The sequence below is a fragment of the Camelus ferus genome, chromosome 3 (assembly GCF_009834535.1).
Source record: "Camelus ferus isolate YT-003-E chromosome 3, BCGSAC_Cfer_1.0, whole genome shotgun sequence".
Lineage (NCBI taxonomy): Eukaryota > Metazoa > Chordata > Mammalia > Artiodactyla > Camelidae > Camelus > Camelus ferus.
Genome location: NC_045698.1, coordinates 59,367,378 through 59,388,906, shown reverse-complemented (window position 1 = coordinate 59,388,906; position 21,529 = coordinate 59,367,378). Strand labels below are relative to the sequence as shown.

Below are 21,529 nucleotides of genomic sequence, written 5' to 3'. Positions count from 1 at the left end.
TGGTACTTGTTACTAGTTCAGTTGCCTAGGAGATACTGATGTAATGGGTTACTATGGCAACAACTGGTCTCTTGAAGGATTGTAAATGATAGGGTTGGCAGAGTTCATAGAGACACATGTTAAATGATTAATTTCATGAGATTTGTACCAAGTTATCTCTTTATATGCAAAACTAATACTGTAATCTAATATGTTTAACTTTTAAAAAAATGCTATCAATAAATGTCTTTTTATTTACTTTAAAAGAATCAAAGGATAAATAACTCCCAGTCTGCTCAGTCATTGGCTACCCCAGTGGTTTCCGTAGCAACTCCTACTTTACCAGGACAAGGGATGGGAGGATATCCATCAGCCATTTCAACAACATATGGTACCGGTGAGTAGCTTTGCTATGTTTAAATAGTACATTAAATACTTTTTATTAAAAAGCAAGATGAAAAGGTATTACCTTTTAGTCTGTTAGAAAGCTTTATTTAATACCTGTAGTATCCAGAGCACTATACCATTGCCTATCCATAATGAAGACAAAATGAATTTGCACATTTTTCTTGCTTAAGTGACTGAAAGTTTTATTAACTCAACCTGAATTCAAAATAGAAGAATAATTTCCAGGAAAATGAGCTGTTATTTCTTTGATGTAATAGAAAGCTTACTTTTTCTCAGAATTGTTTAAAAGTCATTTCTAAATCATCAATACTAGGAACATACTTGTGATATCATATTGTAGTTTTAATAAACTAGAATTGCAGGGTGTACTACTTTGAAGCTTTCATGGAATACTTATTTTTTGGTATATAATATTTCTCTTTTAAATTAAAATTGTCCCTAATGTTTCATCTCCCTTTCCCCTTAAATAAAAAAAAGTGTATACTAACCATCATTAAATAACACTAGTAGAATATTTTAAAAACTGAAACTGTTTATTCTAGTCACCATTTGATGATGACCAAATTAAATATTTCCCCTTCTATTGTATCCTTTGATCTAGAATACTCTCTGAGTAGTGCAGACCTGTCATCTCTGTCTGGGTTTAACACGGCCAGCGCTCTTCATCTTGGGTCAGTAACTGGCTGGCAACAGCAACACCTACATAACATGCCGCCATCCGCCCTCAGTCAACTGGGGTAAGCACCATTACTTCTTTTATAACATACTTCTAGAATGCATCTTTAAATGACAAATGGCAGTCTCTAAATATGTGCTGTAATGTCCCATTAGAGGATGTAGAATTCTGCTTTATGAAAATCTGAAAGTAGTTATCAAACCAATACCTTTCAAGTAGCTTAAATATTACTTTCCTTCTTTAAGAGGAGGGGAACGCTGATAAGGAGGTATGTTATTTCCCTTTGGTTTAGGCTATATTTGTTTCCACTTCTATCAATAATAAATTTCTATTTAGTTAAGTTTTCACATAGCGCATGTGGGACATAAGAAAACATTTATAGTTATTAGCTCTTTAAGATTTTGAGATATTTGAGAATCCTTTTCACTTGGCATAAACTGCATAGTTCCTGCTACTGTTAACCTGATACTCATAGGGTCAGCTATTCCATGGATACACAGACTTCATGTATTTATAATGTACTCACAGTATAGTTGCATATTCACAGATATTACATGAATATAAATATGTATATATATGGACAGACATATACTAATTACCTAAATTTGGGTATAAAAATTGTTGTTTTCTGAAATCAGATGTGTATTTCTGCCCCCTTGTGGTAGTTTTGAGATATGTCTTTATTATAGAAATAACTCCTGTCATTTATCAATGGAAAGATTCAAATCTTCAAAAGCCCTGAGTTCATCAATACAACTTGTAAAACAAATAGATATTTTAAAATTTAAAACATGAAACAAAGATCTGACTTTCAGTTTAATTAATAATTTTAAAACTTTAATCTTCAAAAGAAAATACTAGGACGATACGAAATATTTAAAGATAACACATCTTTATATTTTAGAACCATTCTATATGCCTTCCCCCACTTTTACTTTTCCGCTGAGCCATTTAGTTAGAATAGTTAGCTAGTTCTGTGTTCATATTCTAAGGAGATAATGAGGAGAAAACACTGATTAGAATAAAAGTCACTGATGGATACCACCGCTGCTCTCTCACCCTCGCCAGCCCCGCTCGCTTCCACGTGGAAGTGACTTCACGTAGATTAGTGCTCTGGTCATGGAGTTCTCACCCTGTCCCTATTTGCTACTATGCTTTTTACTCACTAACCCCTATTGTTGAAAATCGACCATCTCGTGTAAATAATGAAATAAATTCATTTGACACTGTTGATGTGTTTTCTTGGAAGATGAACTTTGAAGATATATTACATATTGATCAGCAGCAGAACTTCTGTTTTTAGAATAACATCTAAATTTTCCCAGATAGATTAACTGTCCAAATAGACATTTATGGCAATAACTTTTTCAAGTAATTATCACTAAGTACATCATACCAACCAGGCATTGTTAAAATACATTCAAGTGGCCTTGTACTTGGGTGATTCAGCAGTGAATCCCCTGTTTGTGCTTCTTGTCAAAAATAAAGGTAGCTGTTTACTTCTCATTTTTTAGGATTAGATTTCCTTAGAAATTAACAATGTCAAAAGCCATCTTAGTTTCTCTGAATGTGGCTTTCTTTTGTTCCCAATAACACCTGATAATTTGCATTTTTACATAGAAAACACTTGTATTTGAACTACATTACCATTTTAAAATTCTCTTCTATTCCATGGGAAGAATCTTAATTCTCTGCTGCCCTTAATAGTGGCTGCAGTAAATGAGAAAGAAGTGACTGGCCCGGACTAGAGAGGAACTGAATTACAACAGCCAAGGATGAAGCATTTTGTTTAGTTCCAGTTTCTTTCAACACCAATTCTCGTGGTGCATGATTTGACTCTGAATCCAGTCTATGGGTTCCTATTGCACTTAATCACTTCCCTTATCCCTCAAACAGATACCCTTTCCAGTCCTAGTTTTGGCCCAAATGCCTGCCTGCCTTTTTGCCTGCCTTCACTGCTTCTTCTCTCCTCCCTCTCTCCCTCCCATCCTTCCTCTTCCTCTCTCTTACAAACACACACACACACACACACACACACACACAGTAGTTTTCAGGAAGAGATTCCGTCAAATGGAGTAGCCTATGCTCACACAATTAAATCTTAAACTTAAAAAAAAGTCTCAAATTATAGTATTTATGTAAAATACATGAGCTTACCCTTCTTCCTCATGATGGATATCAATTTTTAAAAATTGATATTTTCCAGGCCAAAGTAGTCCCACCTACTTGTGTGGTGGAGTCAAGTCACCTTCTTTGGGACAGATACAGCATCAAAGCAGAATGAAGTATCTGTCAGCCCCCCAGTGTAGATACTCCCAGCAGCCCAAGAGGGTCACCATAATTCTTTCTCAAAATTAAAAAAAAAAAGCAAGAAAGAGCTTCTCGTATTTTTTTGTGGAAATACCTTTAAATCTTCAAAGCTGTACTATCTAGTATCTGATTTTCTCTAACAAAGTTAGATCAACGGCCTAAACTGACCTGATGTAGGGAGCAGGGAAGACTGGCAGAAGGAGCTGCCACCCAGGGTTAGCGAAAGTCATTTGAATACTAGTATTTGAGAAAATGACCCTCAATTTTTTGGTGTTTTTCTCCTATCATCTAAAAAAAAGGGCAACCTGTTTTCTGGAAGCATTTCTGTACATCATTTTGGTGGATGCAGGTATTCAGTACATACTGAGAGAGAACTTTTAGTAAAGACGACATTTAAAAGATTGATTTGAATACAGTTTGATAGTCTAATTTCCAGGCAGAGGCAGTAAGAAATGTTTCATTTCTGAACAATAGGAGGAAGGTAGGTGTCTTCCCAGTTGGAAGGAAGGCATCTGCAGGGGATGGCAGTTTGCAGCAGGACATGATATGGGAACTTGCACATGTGGCTTCTGTCTCCCCACCCACCTCTTTATCACCCACAGTAAGAAGCATCTCACAATGATCTGTGTCTATAAAAATTCTGTTCTCAGGAACAAGTAGACCAACATGCTTATATCTGAGTTGAGCACGTAGACGACTAAGTGATTTTTAATGATCCCTTCTTCTTTTCAATAAAATACTTTCTTTGATAATGGAGACTAGCCAATTAAACCTCATTCTGTTTTGAATCCTATACCACAGTATAATGAAGCTGAAACCAAGATATCACTTACCATTCATTACTGTGGATTTAGTGTCCCCAGAACTACTCAAAATGCTTCATAAATGCTTTCAGTGTCAAATGAAATGCCACTAACTAAGTTTATCTTATCTTAGGGACTAGCCTATTTGTTTATAGGAAGGGGTAAACAATACGTGTTATTGTTACACCTTTTATAGGGAAAAGATGCAGCAAAATCCATACAAGCCAGCTGACATTAGGAGACAGTGATAAGCAGATAATGTGGCTTCCAAAAGCTATATAAAAGAAACAGCATTTGGATTCTCTTATTTTTTGCTCAGTTTATCCATATTGACTGTTTATATTGGTCCAACTCACCAAATATTTTTTTTCTGATTTTCCACATCACCCCTGTCTGTGAGGACACCATCTAAATATCAGAAGGCAGATGAATGTATTTATTGATATGCCACTTTATTTTCAGACTCTTAATTGACGTTCATTATTAAACGGTTGTGTGATTTATAGTGGAAGCATTTAATTAAATTTTAGTGAAATAGTCTTTCTTATCCAGAGCCAGGGAAATTCTTCCTTCCAGAAATCAAAAGATGATTTCCTCTGACATCAAAATGAATCATTAAGTAACTCTGAACCAAGATAAAATAGTCCACCACTATGAATCTCTTTGAAATGCAGGTGTTCCCCCTATTTTAGTATCTTCTTGATTTAAATATTATTTAATTAAAAATCTTAGAAAATTAGTATGCTAATATAGACTATAAAATAAAAACAACAAATAACAAAAAGTATAAGCAGGTGATTGAAAATTATATACACTCGATGTAGTATTTTGATAAAAATGCTAAGACTGCTTGAATTCTGTAAGATCAGAAAAGCCATAGAGAGAAAGACTTGTTAGGGAAACAGATAATTCTCCTTCATGTTATTCTCCACATTAGCTCATTTATTAATAAGAGAAGGAAAGTAATTCTTTGCCAGTAGGTGGTGCTTTTGTATAAAACATCACTCAAAGATAGACTCATTTCTGACTGATTTTATATCTCTGTACATCTCGAGCCTGAACTGCATCTCCCAAAAACCCAGCCCCAAGTTGCTCCACTTTTTCCTGCAAAATATATACCCATTTTCTCACTGCTCATAATGACATTTTTAATGCCCTCTAATTCTCTCCATTAGAAAGTAACACAGTCACACACAGGAGTAGGTGAGCTTGCTTTCCTTTGTTGAAAATGGGTGTGTCTGTATGGATAATTCTTTACTGTGACTCTCCTCAGTAGAAGAGAGTCCTGTTCTGTCTCGCAATGTGGACAGATAACACTGAGTCTAGCCGTGGCTGTCAGTGCACTCAGAATGTAAGGACAGTGCAGGCATCTTCACATCAATGTCAGCAGTGTTACTGTGGTTGATCCTGAACAAAGCCATCGTGAAGGCTGGTCTACACTTAAGGGCTTAATGCCTTTCCCTCCAGAATTCCAAGTATCTAAATTCAGCCACATTTTGAAAGAAGGGCAAGTTACGCTGTCCTGGAATAAATGAGGATTAAGGGTTATAAACATAATAAAATCACACTCGATCCTTTTCTACAACAACCTTTCCTTTAGGCAAATCCAGATTCATCAACTAATGACAATGATAGATGAGAGGAGTGGTCTCCTTCGTATCCCAGCAGGGAGAGACTAGCAGTAGTAATATTGAGGTCATTGTGGGAAAAAACAACTGAGAAAGAATGAAGAAAGTCAGACTATCAGTTTTAGTTGGGTAGGAAGTCTAAGTGTTTTTAAGCCCCTCCTTAAAGTTTCTGCAGATAATTTTCAGCCTCCTCCCCCATCTTTCCCGTATCCCAAGCTTTTCACCAGATATGGTTACATGTAGCATTTTCTCAGTTCTATTCATTTGAAATTTTGACTCTCTTCACTTTCTCTGAAGACTGTGCAACTTAGTATGCATGTGCTTATTAAATTTAGGGAAATATTTGTATCCATAATAAGCTCTTTATAGTAATTTTCAAACACAGGCATTAGTAAATCAAAGAAGTCTTAATTCAGAAGCTAAGCCCTGTATCCTAAGTCTTAGATTGTATTTTGGAACTGGTGTAGGGAGAAATTCCATGGACACAGAAAATGCTTTTTCCCGCATGTCTTGTTAAAACCTCCCTGAGCCGGTAACCTATACATTAAGGGAGCCTGTCAGAGACTTGGAGGTGTGACTCGTGAGGCCTGGGTCAGTTAAATGCTGTGATCGCTACCGGGCAGATGAACAAAGGCATCCCAAGTCACTGTAAGAAGGCGATGCCCCCAAGTGCTGCCAAGCACGCTCTGCTCCCTCTGGGCATGCTCTGGTGTCGATGCAAGTCTTTAAGCTGATGTTTGATGTAATTGTGAGTTCCTGGGGGCTCCAGGCCTCCTCCATCTGTAACTGGGTTTCCTTTCCTCCTACAGAGCTTGCACTAGCACTCATTTATCTCAGAGTTCAAATCTCTCCCTGCCTTCTACTCAAAGCCTCAACATCAAGTCAGAACCTGTTTCTCCTCCTAGAGACCGTACCACCACCCCTTCGAGATACCCACAACACACGCGCCACGAGGCGGGGAGATCTCCTGTTGACAGCTTGAGCAGCTGCAGCAGTTCGTACGACGGGAGCGACCGAGAGGATCACCGGAACGAATTCCACTCCCCCATTGGACTCACCAGACCTTCGCCGGATGAAAGGGAAAGTCCCTCAGTCAAGCGCATGCGACTCTCTGAAGGATGGGCAACATGATCAGATTATTACTTAGTAGTTTTTTTTCTTGCAGTGTGTGTGTGTGCTATACCTTAATGGGGAAGGGGGGTCGATATGCATTATATGTGCTGTGTGTGGAAAAAAAAAAAGTCAGGTACTCTGTTTTGTAAAAGTACTTTTAAATTGCCTCAGTGATACAGTATAAAGATAAACAGAAATGCTGAGATAAGCTTAGCACTTGAGTTGTACAACAGAACACTTGTACAAAATAGATTTAAGGCTAACTTCTTTTCACTGTTGTGCTCCTTTGCAAAATGTATGTTACAATAGATAGTGTCATGTTGCAGGTTCAACGTTATTTACATGTAAATAGACAAAAGGAAACATTTGCCAAAAGCGGCAGATCTTTACTGAAAGAGAGAGCAGCTGTTATGCAACATATAGAAAAGTGTATAGATGTTTTGGACAGACCCGGCAAAGGGTGGCCACGGTTACACGTTAGGAACACACCAGGTCACCTAACACCCACCCCGAGAACGCTCACAAACCTGCAGGCACATCATTGGCGTATGGCACTCATGAAAAAGGATCAATGACCATTAAAAGAGGACCATACCTATTTTTTAAAAATGTAGAGTTTGAGGGCTAACGTATTTAATTAAATAAATAAATAAATCTGGGTCTGCATCTCTTATTAAATAAAAATATAAAAATATGTACATTACATTTTGCTTATTTTCATATAAAAGGTAAGACAGAGTTTGCAAAGCATTTGTGGCTTTTTGTAGTTTACTTAAGCCAAAATGTGTTTTTCCCCCTTGATAGCTTCGCTAATATTTTAAACAGTCCTGTAAAAAACCAAAAAGGACTTTTTGTATAGAAAGCACTACCCTAAGCCATGAAGAACTCCATGCTTTGCTAACCAAGATAACTGTTTTCTCTTTGTAGAAGTTTTGTTTTTGAAATGTGTATTTCTAATTATATAAAATATTAAGAATCTTTTAAAAAATCTGTGAAATTAACATGCTTGTGTATAGCTTTCTAATATATATAATATTATGGTAATAGCAGAAGTTTTGTTATCTTAATAGCGGGAGGGGGGTATATTTGTGCAGTTGCACATTTGAGTAACTATTTTCTTTCTGTTTTCTTTTACTCTGCATACATTTTATAAGTTCAAGGTCAGCTGTCAAAAGGATAACCTGTGGGATTAGAACATATCACATTGCAACACCCTAAATTGTTTTTAATCCATTGGCAATCTACTGGGTCAACTGACATCCATTGTATATACTAATTAGTTTCTTTCATGCTATTTTTTGTTTTTGTTTTGCATTTTTATCAAATGCAGGGCCCCTTTCTGATCTCACCATTTCACCATGCATCTTGGAATTCAGTAAGTGCATACCTTCATCTTGCCCGTATCCTAAATTATCGGTTGGTTTTCAGCCTAGAACTCGATAATGCTTTGAAGAAATATGCCCAGAGTAGAGAACTGTGTTGGGTCACATGTCCTGCAAATACTGCCCTAGAAATAAGTGATATGGAGTTTACTCGATGCATGAGTTATAAATTCCCACAGAAGAAAAATGTGAAAGTCTGGGTGCTAGATAAGAAGGAAGCAGGTAAAGGGATAGTTGCTTCGTCATCCGTTCTTAATTATTTTAACTGACCCTCAACAATCTTGTCAGCAATATAGGACTGTTGAACAATCCCGGTGTGTCAGGACCCCCAAATGTCACTTCTGCATAAAGCATGTATGTCATCTATTTTTTTTTCTTCAATAAAGAGATTTAATAGCCATTTCAAAAAATCCCATTAAAGCACCTCTCTATGTCCCTTTTTTTTTTAATTTTTCAGGAAATAATGATGACTCTTGTCTAATATTCGTCTATAAGGGATTACTTTTCAGACCCTTTAAAAAGTGAGTGCCATAAAAAAAAAAAGAGTTGATATATATTGTTTAAAGAGATTTCAGTCTAGGACTGATATTCCTTCTCTAGGCATGTGAAGATCTGTCGATCCAGCTCCCATCACACACGCTGACATACACAGCAGAAAAGACAGACAGTAAGATCAACACTGCTATGTCTTGTGTAGGACTTTTCTTATCCCTTTTTTTGCTTTCACTTGCTTAGTTACTATGTGTTTCTCCTTGTAAAAGGCTGCCGCTGGGTGGCAAAAGCCAAGAGATCTTATGAACTAGGCTATATTTTTCTTAACTCGATCTGAAATCCACAGTTAGACCACAGTGCACCTTTGGTTGTGTCCGTATAGGATGCCAGCCTGCCTTGTGCTAACGTTTTATACACGAAATCAAACAAAAAAATCTGTCAGCCATTTCATGTATCCCACTACTCGAGGTATCCATGGAACATGAAAGAAAAACATTTATGCAGAGGAAAAACAGAAAATCATCCCTGAAAACACACACACATCTTCATACATGGGGGGGAGGAAACTAAGAAAATCATTTTCCTCACCATGGACTTGATCCCATTCTTACAACCCATCCTTATAACTTGATGTGTATAAAATATGCAAACATGTCACAAATGTTCTTTGTCATTTCAAAACACTTTATCAATATCAGGAGAAACTAACCAATGGGTGGGAAAGGGTCATTATGTGAAAATATGAAAAAAAATAGCCATATTAATTTTTTACCTGCAATTTGCCTCAGCAACAAAGAAAAAGGGAATTTCTAATGCTGAAGATAAAGTAACCTAAAGTACCAGCAGAAGCCTTGGCTATTTATAGCAGTTCTGACAATAGTTTTATAAGAACATGAAAAGAACAGAATCACTTGAAAATGGATGCCAGTCATCTCTTGTTTCCACTGTTGAATCCAGATAAAGTGGTGGCAAGACACAAAGGGATAATCTGAGATTTTTTTAAAGGTGATTTAATGAGAAGAAGCACAATTTTGATTGTGATGAGTCACTTTCTGTAAACGATTGACATCAATCTTTCCCCTTATACCTTCTCTGTAATTTACCATTTATTGTATTTGCAAAGCTAGTGTGGTTTTGGGTTTTTATCACAATAAATCCTTTGTATTCAGGAGTTTAGGGCAGAGCCCTGAGGAGGTATTATTTGACATAACCCATCCTAGAGTAACATTTTAGGCAACATTCTTCATTGCAAGTAAAAGAACCGTAAGTGGCGTTTTTACACAGCTACGAGTATTGTTGTATCTAATCCTATTTTAGAAGATTTTTTGGTGATGTGAAGTTTAAATACTGGTAACACTGATGCAATACACGCGAGCTGCACAAACTGTATGTTGTATGCATTGGTGTGTGGAAGGCTGTTCATTTCAATCTTTTTTAAAATTGTGTTTTTAGTAAAATGGCTTATTTTTTCCCAAAGGTGGAACTTAGCATTTTGTAACAATGAATACAAAAATACCTATCATCCTCAGATCATTTTAAGGTTAACTAAAGTGAAAATTTTTTAAAATTCCAATACACTTTTTAAAAGAATGTCTGCCCTCTCACATTTTTATGTATTTATTTTTCTTACATACCCATCTTTTAGGGAGAGCATTTTTTGCCCCCTTTATCCTTATGTTTGTTTTTCCAGAGAGTAAATGCTTTGTATTTCTTCCTTTAAAAAAAAAATTTTTTTTTTAAAGAAGCAGCAGCCACTCAAACCCTCCATAAAGGCTGTTGCCTGAGCACGGCACCCTTCATCTGTTCCCGTTTGTGCCATCTGCTGTGATGTCGTCACTTAACATGGCGTTAATTTCCTGCCACTACACATCTTTTGAAGATTGATGGAATACTGGTGTCTGTGAGAACGCTTCAGACTACAGATGTAATTAAAGGCTTTTCTTCATATGTTTTAACCAAAGATGTGGAGCAATCCAAGCCACATTATCTTCTACATCAAATTTGTCCATTTTGGTTCTTTTCATAATCGGGTATTGCATTTTGCCTTCCCTGTTCATACCTCAGATTGATCCATACCTCAGTTGAATTCAGAGAGGTCAGCTAAGTGACGGATTCTGTTGTGGTTTGAATGCAGTACCAGTGTTCTCTCAGAGCGACGGAGACCTGGGTCACTGTAGGCATAGGACTTGGATTGCTTCAGATGGTTTGCTGTATCATTTTTCTTCTTTTTCTTTTTCTGGGGACTTGTTTCCATTAAATGACAGTAATTAAAATAGCTTGTAAATGAGGGCATACAAGCATTTGCAACAAATACTCAAATAGAGGCTCACAGCGGCATAAGCTGGACTTTGTCGCCACTAGATGACAAGATGTTATAACTAAGTTAAACCACATCTGTGTATCTCAAGGGACTTAATTCAGCTGTCTGTAGTGAATAAAAGTGGGGAATTTTCAAAAGTTTCTCCTGCTGGAAATAAGGTATAATTTGTATTTTGCAGACAATTCAGTAAAGTTACTGGCTTTCTTAGTGATGCAGTGTCTGTGGTGCATTTTTTTAATTAATGTTTTGCTGCTTAAGTTTATTCCACTTTATCTTGTTTGGTTTTTTTAAAGAAGCTTTTTCCACAAGCGTAAGTGAGCTTTCTGTTTTCAACTCAGAATACTCAAAAAGAAGGATATCTGTGTTTTGAGGGAGGGAGGGCATAAACTGAATCGCTGCCTTTGGGGTGATGTGTGTATCCAGCCAGTGTGGGAAGTTCAAGGCTCTCATCAAGTGATTCAACTTTGTTATCAAAGCAATTCCCTGAAGATCTTTGATAACTTGCTTAAATGCACAGAATTTTCCAAAAGTCATTGTTCAAGGGACTCTCATGCAGTAAGTTAAATATTTTTGAACCTAAGTTGTGTCAAAAGCACTTGCAGATTTTTTTTCTGCATCAATAGTTTCTTTAACCAAAAGAGGTTGAAAGTATAGGCTTGTATCTAAATATCTGAGAAAATTAGTGAATTCATCCATTTTTAGAAACTATCAAATATATCCTTTACCAAAATTTAATTATGATTTCTAAAAGAAATTTCCTTAGATAGATCAACAAAGAGACTAACTTAGGCACTGAGAAGGAAAACAAGGAGACGGCGCAGGCCAGCCAGCTGGAGAGCTGGGACTTCTGCATTAGCTGTGATTCCTGCTCTGATGGAGAAAGGACTGCCATGCGGGGAAATGCTGCATGTGGCCTCAAAATAGCAGTGCTCTTCTCTTTGTTCTTTTTATTCATTTTCAGCAGACATTTATTAAGCAATTATTATGTGTAACTCACAGGGTGAATTCTAGGATAAATTAAGAAAGTTATAAACTAATAAGAGGTTCACAGACTAATAGGAAGTAGAAAGTGTTCTCAGAGACTTCTGCCAAGTGCCGGGAGGGAAGCACGCTGGCTGTGCTTGGAGCGGGGCGGAGCAGAGGCCCCGGGCAGGGGCACTGCAGGATCTGCCCAGCAGAGGCAGCCTGTTTGACTTTGGAGGTGGGTAGGATTGAGAAAGGCCCACGTGGATGAGAACAGAGCTGATCTGCAGGCACACAACCCCCGGAGTCGCAGTGGCCCTGCACGTAGTTTCGTGTTCTGCTGTCTCCATCTTGATATTCTTAATTTCATCCTTGAGCTTATGTTTTGTGAGTGAAATTGGAGAGGACAGTAGAGCATGCATGTGAACGGAGGTGATTCACAGAAAATCAGTGGAGAGCTTGCGTGTTGGTACCTTCACAGGCACTTTTTTTCCTGTCTTTGAAAAAGGAAGTTTTTACTTTGCAGTGAGCCCCACAAATTATGACTCCAGTCCTGGATGAGAGCAAGCTCCACGTAGGAAGTAGTAGGTAGCAAGGCACAGGGATGGGAAAGCGGGAGACAAATCTGCAGGGATAGTGGCCCGTCCTGTGTAAAGTACAGTAAGCGTAAGTGTTGGAGGAAGTCGTGGAGAGGACGTGACCAACGGCTGACCTGAGAGCTGGACTCGGGCGATCAGAGGCCCTCACCCCACCCCGTCTCTGGAATGTACATTCTGCCCACCATTCCCACAGTGGGAGCTGTTTTCCAGGACACAGTCTTGAGAGAGAAAGTTTGTTGAGACCATCTGGCTGGTGTATGAGACGGAACTCTATATAAACTTTTAAGATTTTGGCAGGTGGATGCAGAGATCCAGTCATATGGTGGCTGCCCCAGACAAGCCTTCTAAGCAGGTTTCCATGCTTACTAAGCCCCAGCCACCTACCAGTCTGGAGGGGCCTGGCTCTTACTGCGGTCTCTCCTTGCCCCCTTGTACAGAGACCTGGGAAACTCCCAGAGGGCGCAGTGAGAGACAAGGCTGGAAGAGCTGGCTGGGGTCTGAGTAGTTGCAATTTAAGAAGTCTAGGGTTTAAGAAATTAAATGAAAGATTACAGGAGGTGGAATTGTCAAAATACAGCAAATGATTAGGTGTATGGTAGGAATGATAATAGATAAGGAACTGTTCATAGTTTATAGCTTCATACGTAAATGATTAGGATCACAGTAATGTCCACATTGGATCTAGAGAGGTCACTGTTTTGTCAGGAAGATCATTAACTCCATTTTCAGGGTGGGGTGTGAAGTTTGAGTCAAATCCAAGAAGAATATGAGAATTTTGTAAGTATAGTCTTGAACCCAGGTTACCAGTTAATCTGAAGATAAAAGTTTTGGGTGTTCCTAACAGGGAGGTATTAGGGAACGAGCTTGTCAAGGGAAAGGGGAAGGAGGGGGAGAAATGGGCTGGGAGCAGGAAGGTGCAGAGGGGAGACCTAGGGAGGAGCAAGGACGAAGTCCAGAAATCAGACAGAGGGAAAACCAGAGTGCTGTCGAGGCAAGGAAGGGTTTCAAGGGAAAAAAAAAAAAAAAAAAAAGAAGCATCCAAAGTGTCCAGTGCTTTATTGGGGTCCCAGAGCAGGAAGACTGAGGAAGGATGAGATCTGAGAATCATCTCACTAAAATGGTGTGAGAGAGAGGAGAGACCACAAGAGGCTGTCTAGCAGCAGATGTGAAATTCCAGGCAGCGGGTATGAACTCGCCTTTTACAGGGTTTGGGATTAGCAGAGGAGAGCTGGCTTGGGGGGATAGCAGGGCCAAGGATCAGGGGAAGGGTTGTTAAAAGGCCAGGTGGAGACTGAGCACGTTTATGGACTGGGGGAGACCTCAGATGCGAACCGTCCTAACCAAGGGCTAGAGGATTCTACTTCGTGCCCCAGAGGCCCCATTTGGATGTGGTTCTTGTATTGCAATGATGTTTGGGATTCGGGATTAAATAGAGTTACTGAATTTGATAAAGGAAAACGACCCAGACAGAGCATTTCATTTTATGAACTGAAAAAGTCTTTTTTCCATTGTTTGCATATTTTTACGGTATCTTTCCTGATGCGTTATCCTTACAGGCAGAATTTTAAGCATCATCCAGGGATGAAAGAGGAGAGCCAGGTTCACTGCCCCACTGTGTCTCTCCCTTGAATTCCCACTGTCCCCATTTCCAGAGAGCAGATGTCTCCATCACCAAAAATGAGGCTATTCCTTTAACCTCCCTTCCTCCGGGCACATCCTTTTTCCTGGGGGGCTTTTGCCTGAGGGTTATAAGTAGGAAAACAGGTAGGAAAATGTTCATAGTTTCCGGCCCTAAAGTGGTTTCTGGTTTTGGAGGCAGCCTCGCCCGATCATCACCTCTATCAAACTCCAGTCTTGGTCGGCTCACACTTGTGGAAGAACTCCAGCCCTAAAGGACCCAGCTCTAGCAGCCTACCTCTGCTCGAGGCCAAAAAGAGATGTTCATCCCCTTTAAATCTGGTAACTGGTAAAAGGGCCAGGCTGTGAGGGAGGAAACATGCACCACCTGGGGGCCAATTCCTCACTGAACAGAAAGCACTTCACCAGAAGACTCCAGGGCCAGACATGCAGGGTCCGTGGCAGCTCCCTTGCTGCCCTCTCCTCTCCACAAAGAGCCCCAGTGCCCGCGAAGTTGCAAGGGTGAGGTGGCCCAGAAACAGGAACCTAAGCTGGTGTGTGAGTGAGGGCATGACCCACTATATGGACACTGAGTACCTTCTCGCCACCAACTTGACCTTCATTATTTTATTTTACCTGCTCAGTGACACTGGATGCACTTTTTCCAGAGGTCATGCAGTCTCCTGGTTGAGAATCAGACCAGCTTTCTCCTCACAAGCTAAGTAGCATTTGTCAAGTTATTTATTCTCTCTAAGCATCAATTTTCTTACTTATCATTAACTCACAGGGTTTCTCTGAGGCCCAGCTAAGATCTTGTAGGTGCTGATCACTGCATAGATCTGGATCCTTACTCCCACTAACAGTTACTCAAAATACATGATACCTATTCTGTAAAATCATAGTAAAAAGAAGTCAACAAAGTTCTGATTTTCCCTATGATACCAACAACGTGCTTTTTTACTTCTTGGCAATAGCACGTTCTTTCCCAAAAGACAATTTGGTACGTCCCTGCTTTGCTGAGGCCCAGAGCACACATTCCACCTATGGAGAAAGCAGTGCTTTGCAGGTGTTCATCCTGAGGCTTCCCACTAGCGGTGCTAAATCTATTAACACACAGACTTTTCTACAAGCAATTGTTACAGGAAGAGAACTACCTCCTTCAAGCATCTGTTCCATAAATATTCCACATGACATGCTTGTTTCTCTTCACATGAGCCCTGCTTGGAAGTGCAAGCTTGTTTACAAGTGCAAGCAAAAGTTTACATGTAGTATTTATGATTAAGATATTGGGAAGATGCCCATCCATAAAGGAGTGTGTAAATAAATTGTGGTACCTCAACACAACGGAACACTATGCAGTGTAGGATCAGGCTGCTCACGATGGCTTTTCTCTTGCTCTCTGTCCATCCCTGGCTCCACCAGTCCCCCCTTCACCTATACCCTAACTCACCTGACTGACCTTCCCTCTTAATCATAGAGCTTAATTAGTAAATGCTTTCAGCTCTCATCTTCAGCTCAGTGCCCGGGGGAAAACTTGTGATGAATCGTCTGCTTCTCTGTTGACTACACTAGCCGAACAAAAAGCCTTACTAAAGCAAGATGTTCCCCATAATTAAATCAAAAATATTATTTCCTAAGAATATTTAAGTGTTCTTTATCAGCTGCCTACCTGCATTTTCTTTACCTGACTTGAGAATTTATCCCATCAGATTTAATTTTCTCTGCCTAATCGAGAATCTATGTACCCTATTGAGCCATCTGATTTTTCTTATCGTGGCTTCTAATTTTAAGACTGCAAATTCGAGGGATCTTGGCTGGATTTCTGTTGAACTTCCAGCTGCCCGGCCCATTGTCATCTCAAGCTGCTCCCACATGTGACCAACCCAACTAGATAGTATTAGGACACAGGAAACATGCCACCCTTACCACCGTCTCTGTCCCGTAACAGTCAGCTGGAATGGCGTGGAAAATATACCACTTTCTCTTACTTCTAATTCATCAGCTGAGTTTCCAACTCAGAGTTAGAAGGCTGAAAGTCATCTAACTTTTTCACGCTTCCCCAACTTCCTACTCTCTTAATTATCATGGTTTATGTTCTTTGCACGTACATAAATGTTACCTGTTCAATTTTATCAATACCTCTCCTCCTAAACTCTCCATTAATGATGGTATTTTTCCTTTGTGTTCGTTTATTAAGAAAGAACTCAGAAAAACAGTTTATTTTTCCTAAACAGTGCATCCTCTCCAGAATCCTTTTCAAAGGTACTGACAACAATATAAGAACATATATAACAGCCCTTGAGCGCTCACCTACTTTGCTAAAGTCCAGTTTTCTTCTGCCTTTAATAATGCATTATGCAAATCTGAGAATAGAAAAGTTACTGCGAAATGTAGAATCTAGAATTATGAGGCAGGATGCATTGAACTTCTGTATTTAGAAAATTATATACAAGTAGTTAGTTGTTAGGTAAACCAGAATGTAGCTAACGTGAGTGCTAATTGCGATCATAATGATTAGAACGTCACTCATTAAAACATATGCAAGGACTATGTTGAAAGAAAGAAGCTGAGCACAAAAGAGATCATATTGTATAATTCTATTTATATGCAGACCAAGAACAGACAGAACTCATCTGCGGTAACAGAAATCAGAGCAGTGGTTGACTGCGGGGGCTGGGGATTGGCTAGAAGGGAACACGGAGGGACTTTCTGGGGTGATTGGGATACACCTACCTGCACATTTAAGATCTGTGCATTTCACTTCATGTAAATTTCACCTCAGTTAAAATGCTTACGTGAAAAGATCTCATATTCACAAGAGGGGTGGGTATAGCTCAGTGGTAGAGCACATACTTAGCATGCATGAGGTCCTGGTTCAATCCCCAGTACCTCCATTAAAAAAAAAAAAAAGGAAAAAAATAGTAGTAGGAGCTATCACTCCACGGTGCTTCCTGTTGAGGTGGAATAAAGCCTGCTTTAATACAGAAAATCATAGTTCCCTCCAGCCTCAAGTCAAATCAAGATAAGCTGCTCAAGATTATTCTTTCTCATAAATATTTTGAACATACTTTCCCACAATAATTATTGACAAATATTAACAATATTCATAGGTAAATGGAGGTAACTTTCAGTTCAGTCATGATCAAATGATCGCAAATGCCAAAGTAGTGGAGGCAGATGAATGTGGTTATATTGAGACTGATGATGAACATAACAATGTAAAAATAAATTAACTGCTTCAAGGATGAAGGCATTATGTGTTCCAGAATATTAAATAACTTGACTATTTTGCTATTGAGGGTCTTTTACCATATTCTTACCAAGTCTTGCTCAATATAATGTCAAACCTCAGAAAATAAATGAGGATAAGATAGCTAGAATGTTAATCTTCTGTCTCTAGACTGTCCAAAAAGAGACTTCATTTGTTTTTCCCCTAGGGAAACTATTTGAAGCTGCACTTTGTGTATGACACAAAGCGATAGTCAATGCAACCAGTAATATTAAACCACTTTCCTATAAAATTGACCATCCATCTCCTCATTCCTTAAGGGTTAAATGAAGGACAACACAAATGAAAATAAAAGGCCCAGATGCATTTTGAGGTGCACTTAGTGAAATTAAGCGCAGGACCTATCTGCTTAAGTACTCTGGAGCTACCAGTGGGAGGACACTGCATTCTTCTCTGAATTAGTAAGAGAAAGGATCCCAAGCCATTAAAACATAAATATTTTTCATGAATTATTAGGGACTCTCTGTTTTTATGCAATTAACCAAATACATGTATATAACCAATTAAGATTCAGCACTTACGTGTGCCTATGCATACACACATATACACACACACAAATAATGTGTCTATAGTTCATGAACATACATCAGATTGATACAATAAAGCAGCAGAAAAGAGGTTCTGAGTTGGTCTCCATAGATATCTGTCCCAGAATATAAGCTCAATGAGACCAGATATTTCCAGTATTTCCCACCTTGGCTTTTGCTCAGCCTCCTTTGTTGGTCACCACCATAAGGCTGAGTACAGCTAAGCAGAAAGAGCATAAGAAATCCTCATTCTGCAAAGCAGGTATTTGAGGCTAAATTCTAAGGTCACTGGCTAAGGCCTCTATTTCCCCTGAGTAACATCGAAGAGTGAGTCTTGTGTTACCTCTCCAGGTCTCCTCACACTGAAGAACAGGATGTGAAGATGCACATAGTGAAAAAAGGGGAGCAGGCGTCCCACAGAAATACAAACCCACCCACATTCCTTTCATTGTAATTTCTCGTATGGATGAAAATAGTCTCTATTCTTGATCTTGTGCTTTTTTACTGTGTAACAAGTAGTATCTTAGGTCCTCAAGAATAAGATATAATTTATTACAGACTAAGAAACATCTTAAATCTTTATGATTTCACTTATTACAGTGTGGTGGACATTGGTAAAGCAGCAGCATGATACGGTCAAAAGATTACAAACTTTGAAACAAAAAAATCTGTTTGAATGCCCTCTTGGTTTAACTATGAGCTGGGTGGAAAACTGTTTAACTTCTCTGGCCTGGTTTTCTCACCTGTAAGTAAAAATAATAATATCTACATTTAGAGATGGTGTAAGGATTTGAAATTTTTTTGAAATTTAGGATTCTACTCTGGCCATTAGCAGGTATGAGACTTCTTTGTTTTCCCTAACAGCAACCATAGGCTGACCTAACTGGCAACTGAGCCAAAACAGGGTTTCAAAGGTTTTGTAGACCACGGCATCCTCAGCTGCTTGAATGGTACCTGGCATAGAATCAACTCTTAACAAATATTCATGGAATTAGGAAATTAAAGGTGTGAGTAATATAAAGTACTGCATAACTTTTGAGTTCTTTAAGTTGGTTAAAAATAGCTTAATATGTTGATACATCCGAATTTAGTTTATTCATTTTAGTTTCTAATACTATTCCCAGTGAGAATAAATCAGTTTTTCATTTCTTCTCCTAATGGACAGTTAGTTTGCCTGTAATAACAGGAAAAAATCTTAAAAGCATAATTTTTGGAGAAAGAGCAAATTTGTAGATGTAAATATGTCATAAAAGATTTTTTTAATGCACAAGGGAAATATATACTAACTTCTGGATAATGGTTACCTCTGGAAAGAAAGGACAGAAAAAGGGATGAGAAGGTGGAAGGATAGCTTATTTATAATGTCTTATTTCTTTTCTTAAAAAAAAGAGAGCTCAAGCAAAAAAATAAGCACTTTCCGATGTGGATGGTGGTTATAAAGATTTCTGTTATTCTATTTGCATTTTCTATGTTTAAAATATTTTATACTCAAAAATTAAAAATACATAATTTTAAAAATATGATCATGTCGTCTAGCTTTAACAAGCTTTTTGAAACATAAGAATAAACTCAGCCAAGGAAGAGAACACTAACAATATTTTCATTTATACTCAAAACAAATGATTTCTTATACAATAGTGTTTATTTTCATATGCATGGAAATAGAATAAGATTAAGTTGAATTTTTTAAAGGAGAAATACTATCACATTTTCCCTTTTTTTTTTGTAGTCCTGTAGTCTTATAGCTATATTATGTTAGTATCATATCTCATTTCCCAGGTTGGACTCTCCCGTCCTCATGACTCATGTATGTGCAGATGAACAATAAATTACTTTGAAGATGAAAACAAAAACCTTATCTGAGTAGCTAATAATGTCTCATTTCTAGTTAATTTATGCAGAATTTCCAAATAAACTTAATTATACACAGATATTTAAGGATTACCTAGTTCTGTGAGAGATGGTACTTCTATTCATAATGATGAATAATTCCATGGACACATGTTCATCCTTTCTAACACTTTATGCTTAACACAAATCATTTAAATATCATGAGTTTTATTCAACTTATAGATCTAGTCTCCTGCATGTTGCATTTTATTTTATGCAGGACCCTGGGGAGATTTTCTGAGAGAATTCGAGCTAATTTACTAATGTATGTCAGCCATACCAGCAAGAACTCCTATCTACAAGAAGAGAGAAGACAGAGTTCTTTAAGTTGGCTAAAAAAATGTGATCAAAGCAAGTTAGAATATTCAATCATCTTCAGTTGAGAGACCAGACACAATCTAGATAACTTACCATTTTGTTCATTATGAGTACACATAAACGTGAAGTTTAAATAAGGATAGGCCAAAAAAGCAATCATGTAGCATCATGTGCTCGTTTGCAGTTTTCCCTACAGATCAGCATGCTCCAATGGTGGATTCTATGGATTTTGCAATAGGGGACTGATTAAGTTCTTATTCTTCCTTTACAAAATACAAATATACACGAAATAGAGCCAACATACCAAAAAGCTTGACATAACTTTTACAAAGTTCTCAGGTAACTGAGTGTGTAACTTCATTTAGACTCTGACCATGTATTTTTGTCTTTATTGAGGAAGATGATGACCTGAGCCAGAGAAGACCGTCTGTTCAGTCATTTGTGACCAAAGGACACGACTGGGAGATGGCCAGGATGCTCTCCTTGTTTCTTTTCTTCACTAAGCAAATAGATACTAACTCCTGGGTGCAGAACAATGGTGGCTGAGGTGCTTTGGAAAATAAAATAATTTTTCTAAAGTATAGCCCTTGTTGTCAAGGCAGTTTGAAACTCGAATGTCACGAAGAGTTAGAAATATCGTCTGTTGCTGTGGCAAAGAGCCAAGCCAACCAGTCCCCACTGGACAAGAATCCAACCAAACATTTTGGCTTGTTTCCTCCCATCCTCTGCCAACTGAGCCAAGATGTTTGTGTGATGGCAGTAGTACTAACACATGGGTTACATCGTAAGAAATATCATTAAAGTGGATCCCTAGGTAAAGATAAAACATATACTACAAAGTTAAGCAAGAAAGGAAGCATGGTAACCACAAAAGTCAAGGCTTTTTAGAGTGCAAAATATTACAAGTTATTTTCTTTTACTTCAATTAAATTTTTTGCAAGACAAAGGCATCAGATTAAGGAAAACTTACTTGCTGTGTATTATTGACTATATTGTTGTTATTTCTTAGGTTTAAATTTTGTGTCAATATAACTTTTCTGTCATTTCCAGTTGTTGGTTTCTTTCTTTCTTCTTTCTTTCGTTCTTTCTTTCTTTCTTCTTTCTTTCTTTCTTCAGTTCAGCATGCCTGAATTGAATTTTAAATTGTGATGGCGATGATTTAGGAGTCAGTGAAACACTGCCTTCCTGGGATGACAGATCTTTCCATTTTGTTTT

At 38.2% G+C, this 21,529-nt stretch overlaps 1 protein-coding gene across 16 annotated transcripts in view; it reads left to right on the top strand.

Moving 5' to 3' along the window:
- MEF2C (myocyte enhancer factor 2C) overlaps positions 1 to 11,322 on the top strand; it is a 162,194-nt gene extending 150,872 nt beyond the window's left edge. For 14 of the 16 annotated variants that reach the window (XM_032475813.1, XM_032475726.1, XM_006187965.3 and 11 more), the window contains 3 exons: positions 247 to 376; positions 989 to 1,124; positions 6,614 to 11,322. In XM_032475813.1, coding sequence (XP_032331704.1) covers positions 247 to 376; positions 989 to 1,124; positions 6,614 to 6,935 — 588 coding nt within the window. In that variant the 3' untranslated portion in view covers positions 6,936 to 11,322. The remainder of the gene's footprint in view (positions 1 to 246; positions 377 to 988; positions 1,125 to 6,613) is intronic. The other 2 variants (XM_032475838.1, XM_032475830.1) reach the window with 1 other exon arrangement.
- Positions 11,323 to 21,529: the final 10,207 nt, after the last annotated feature.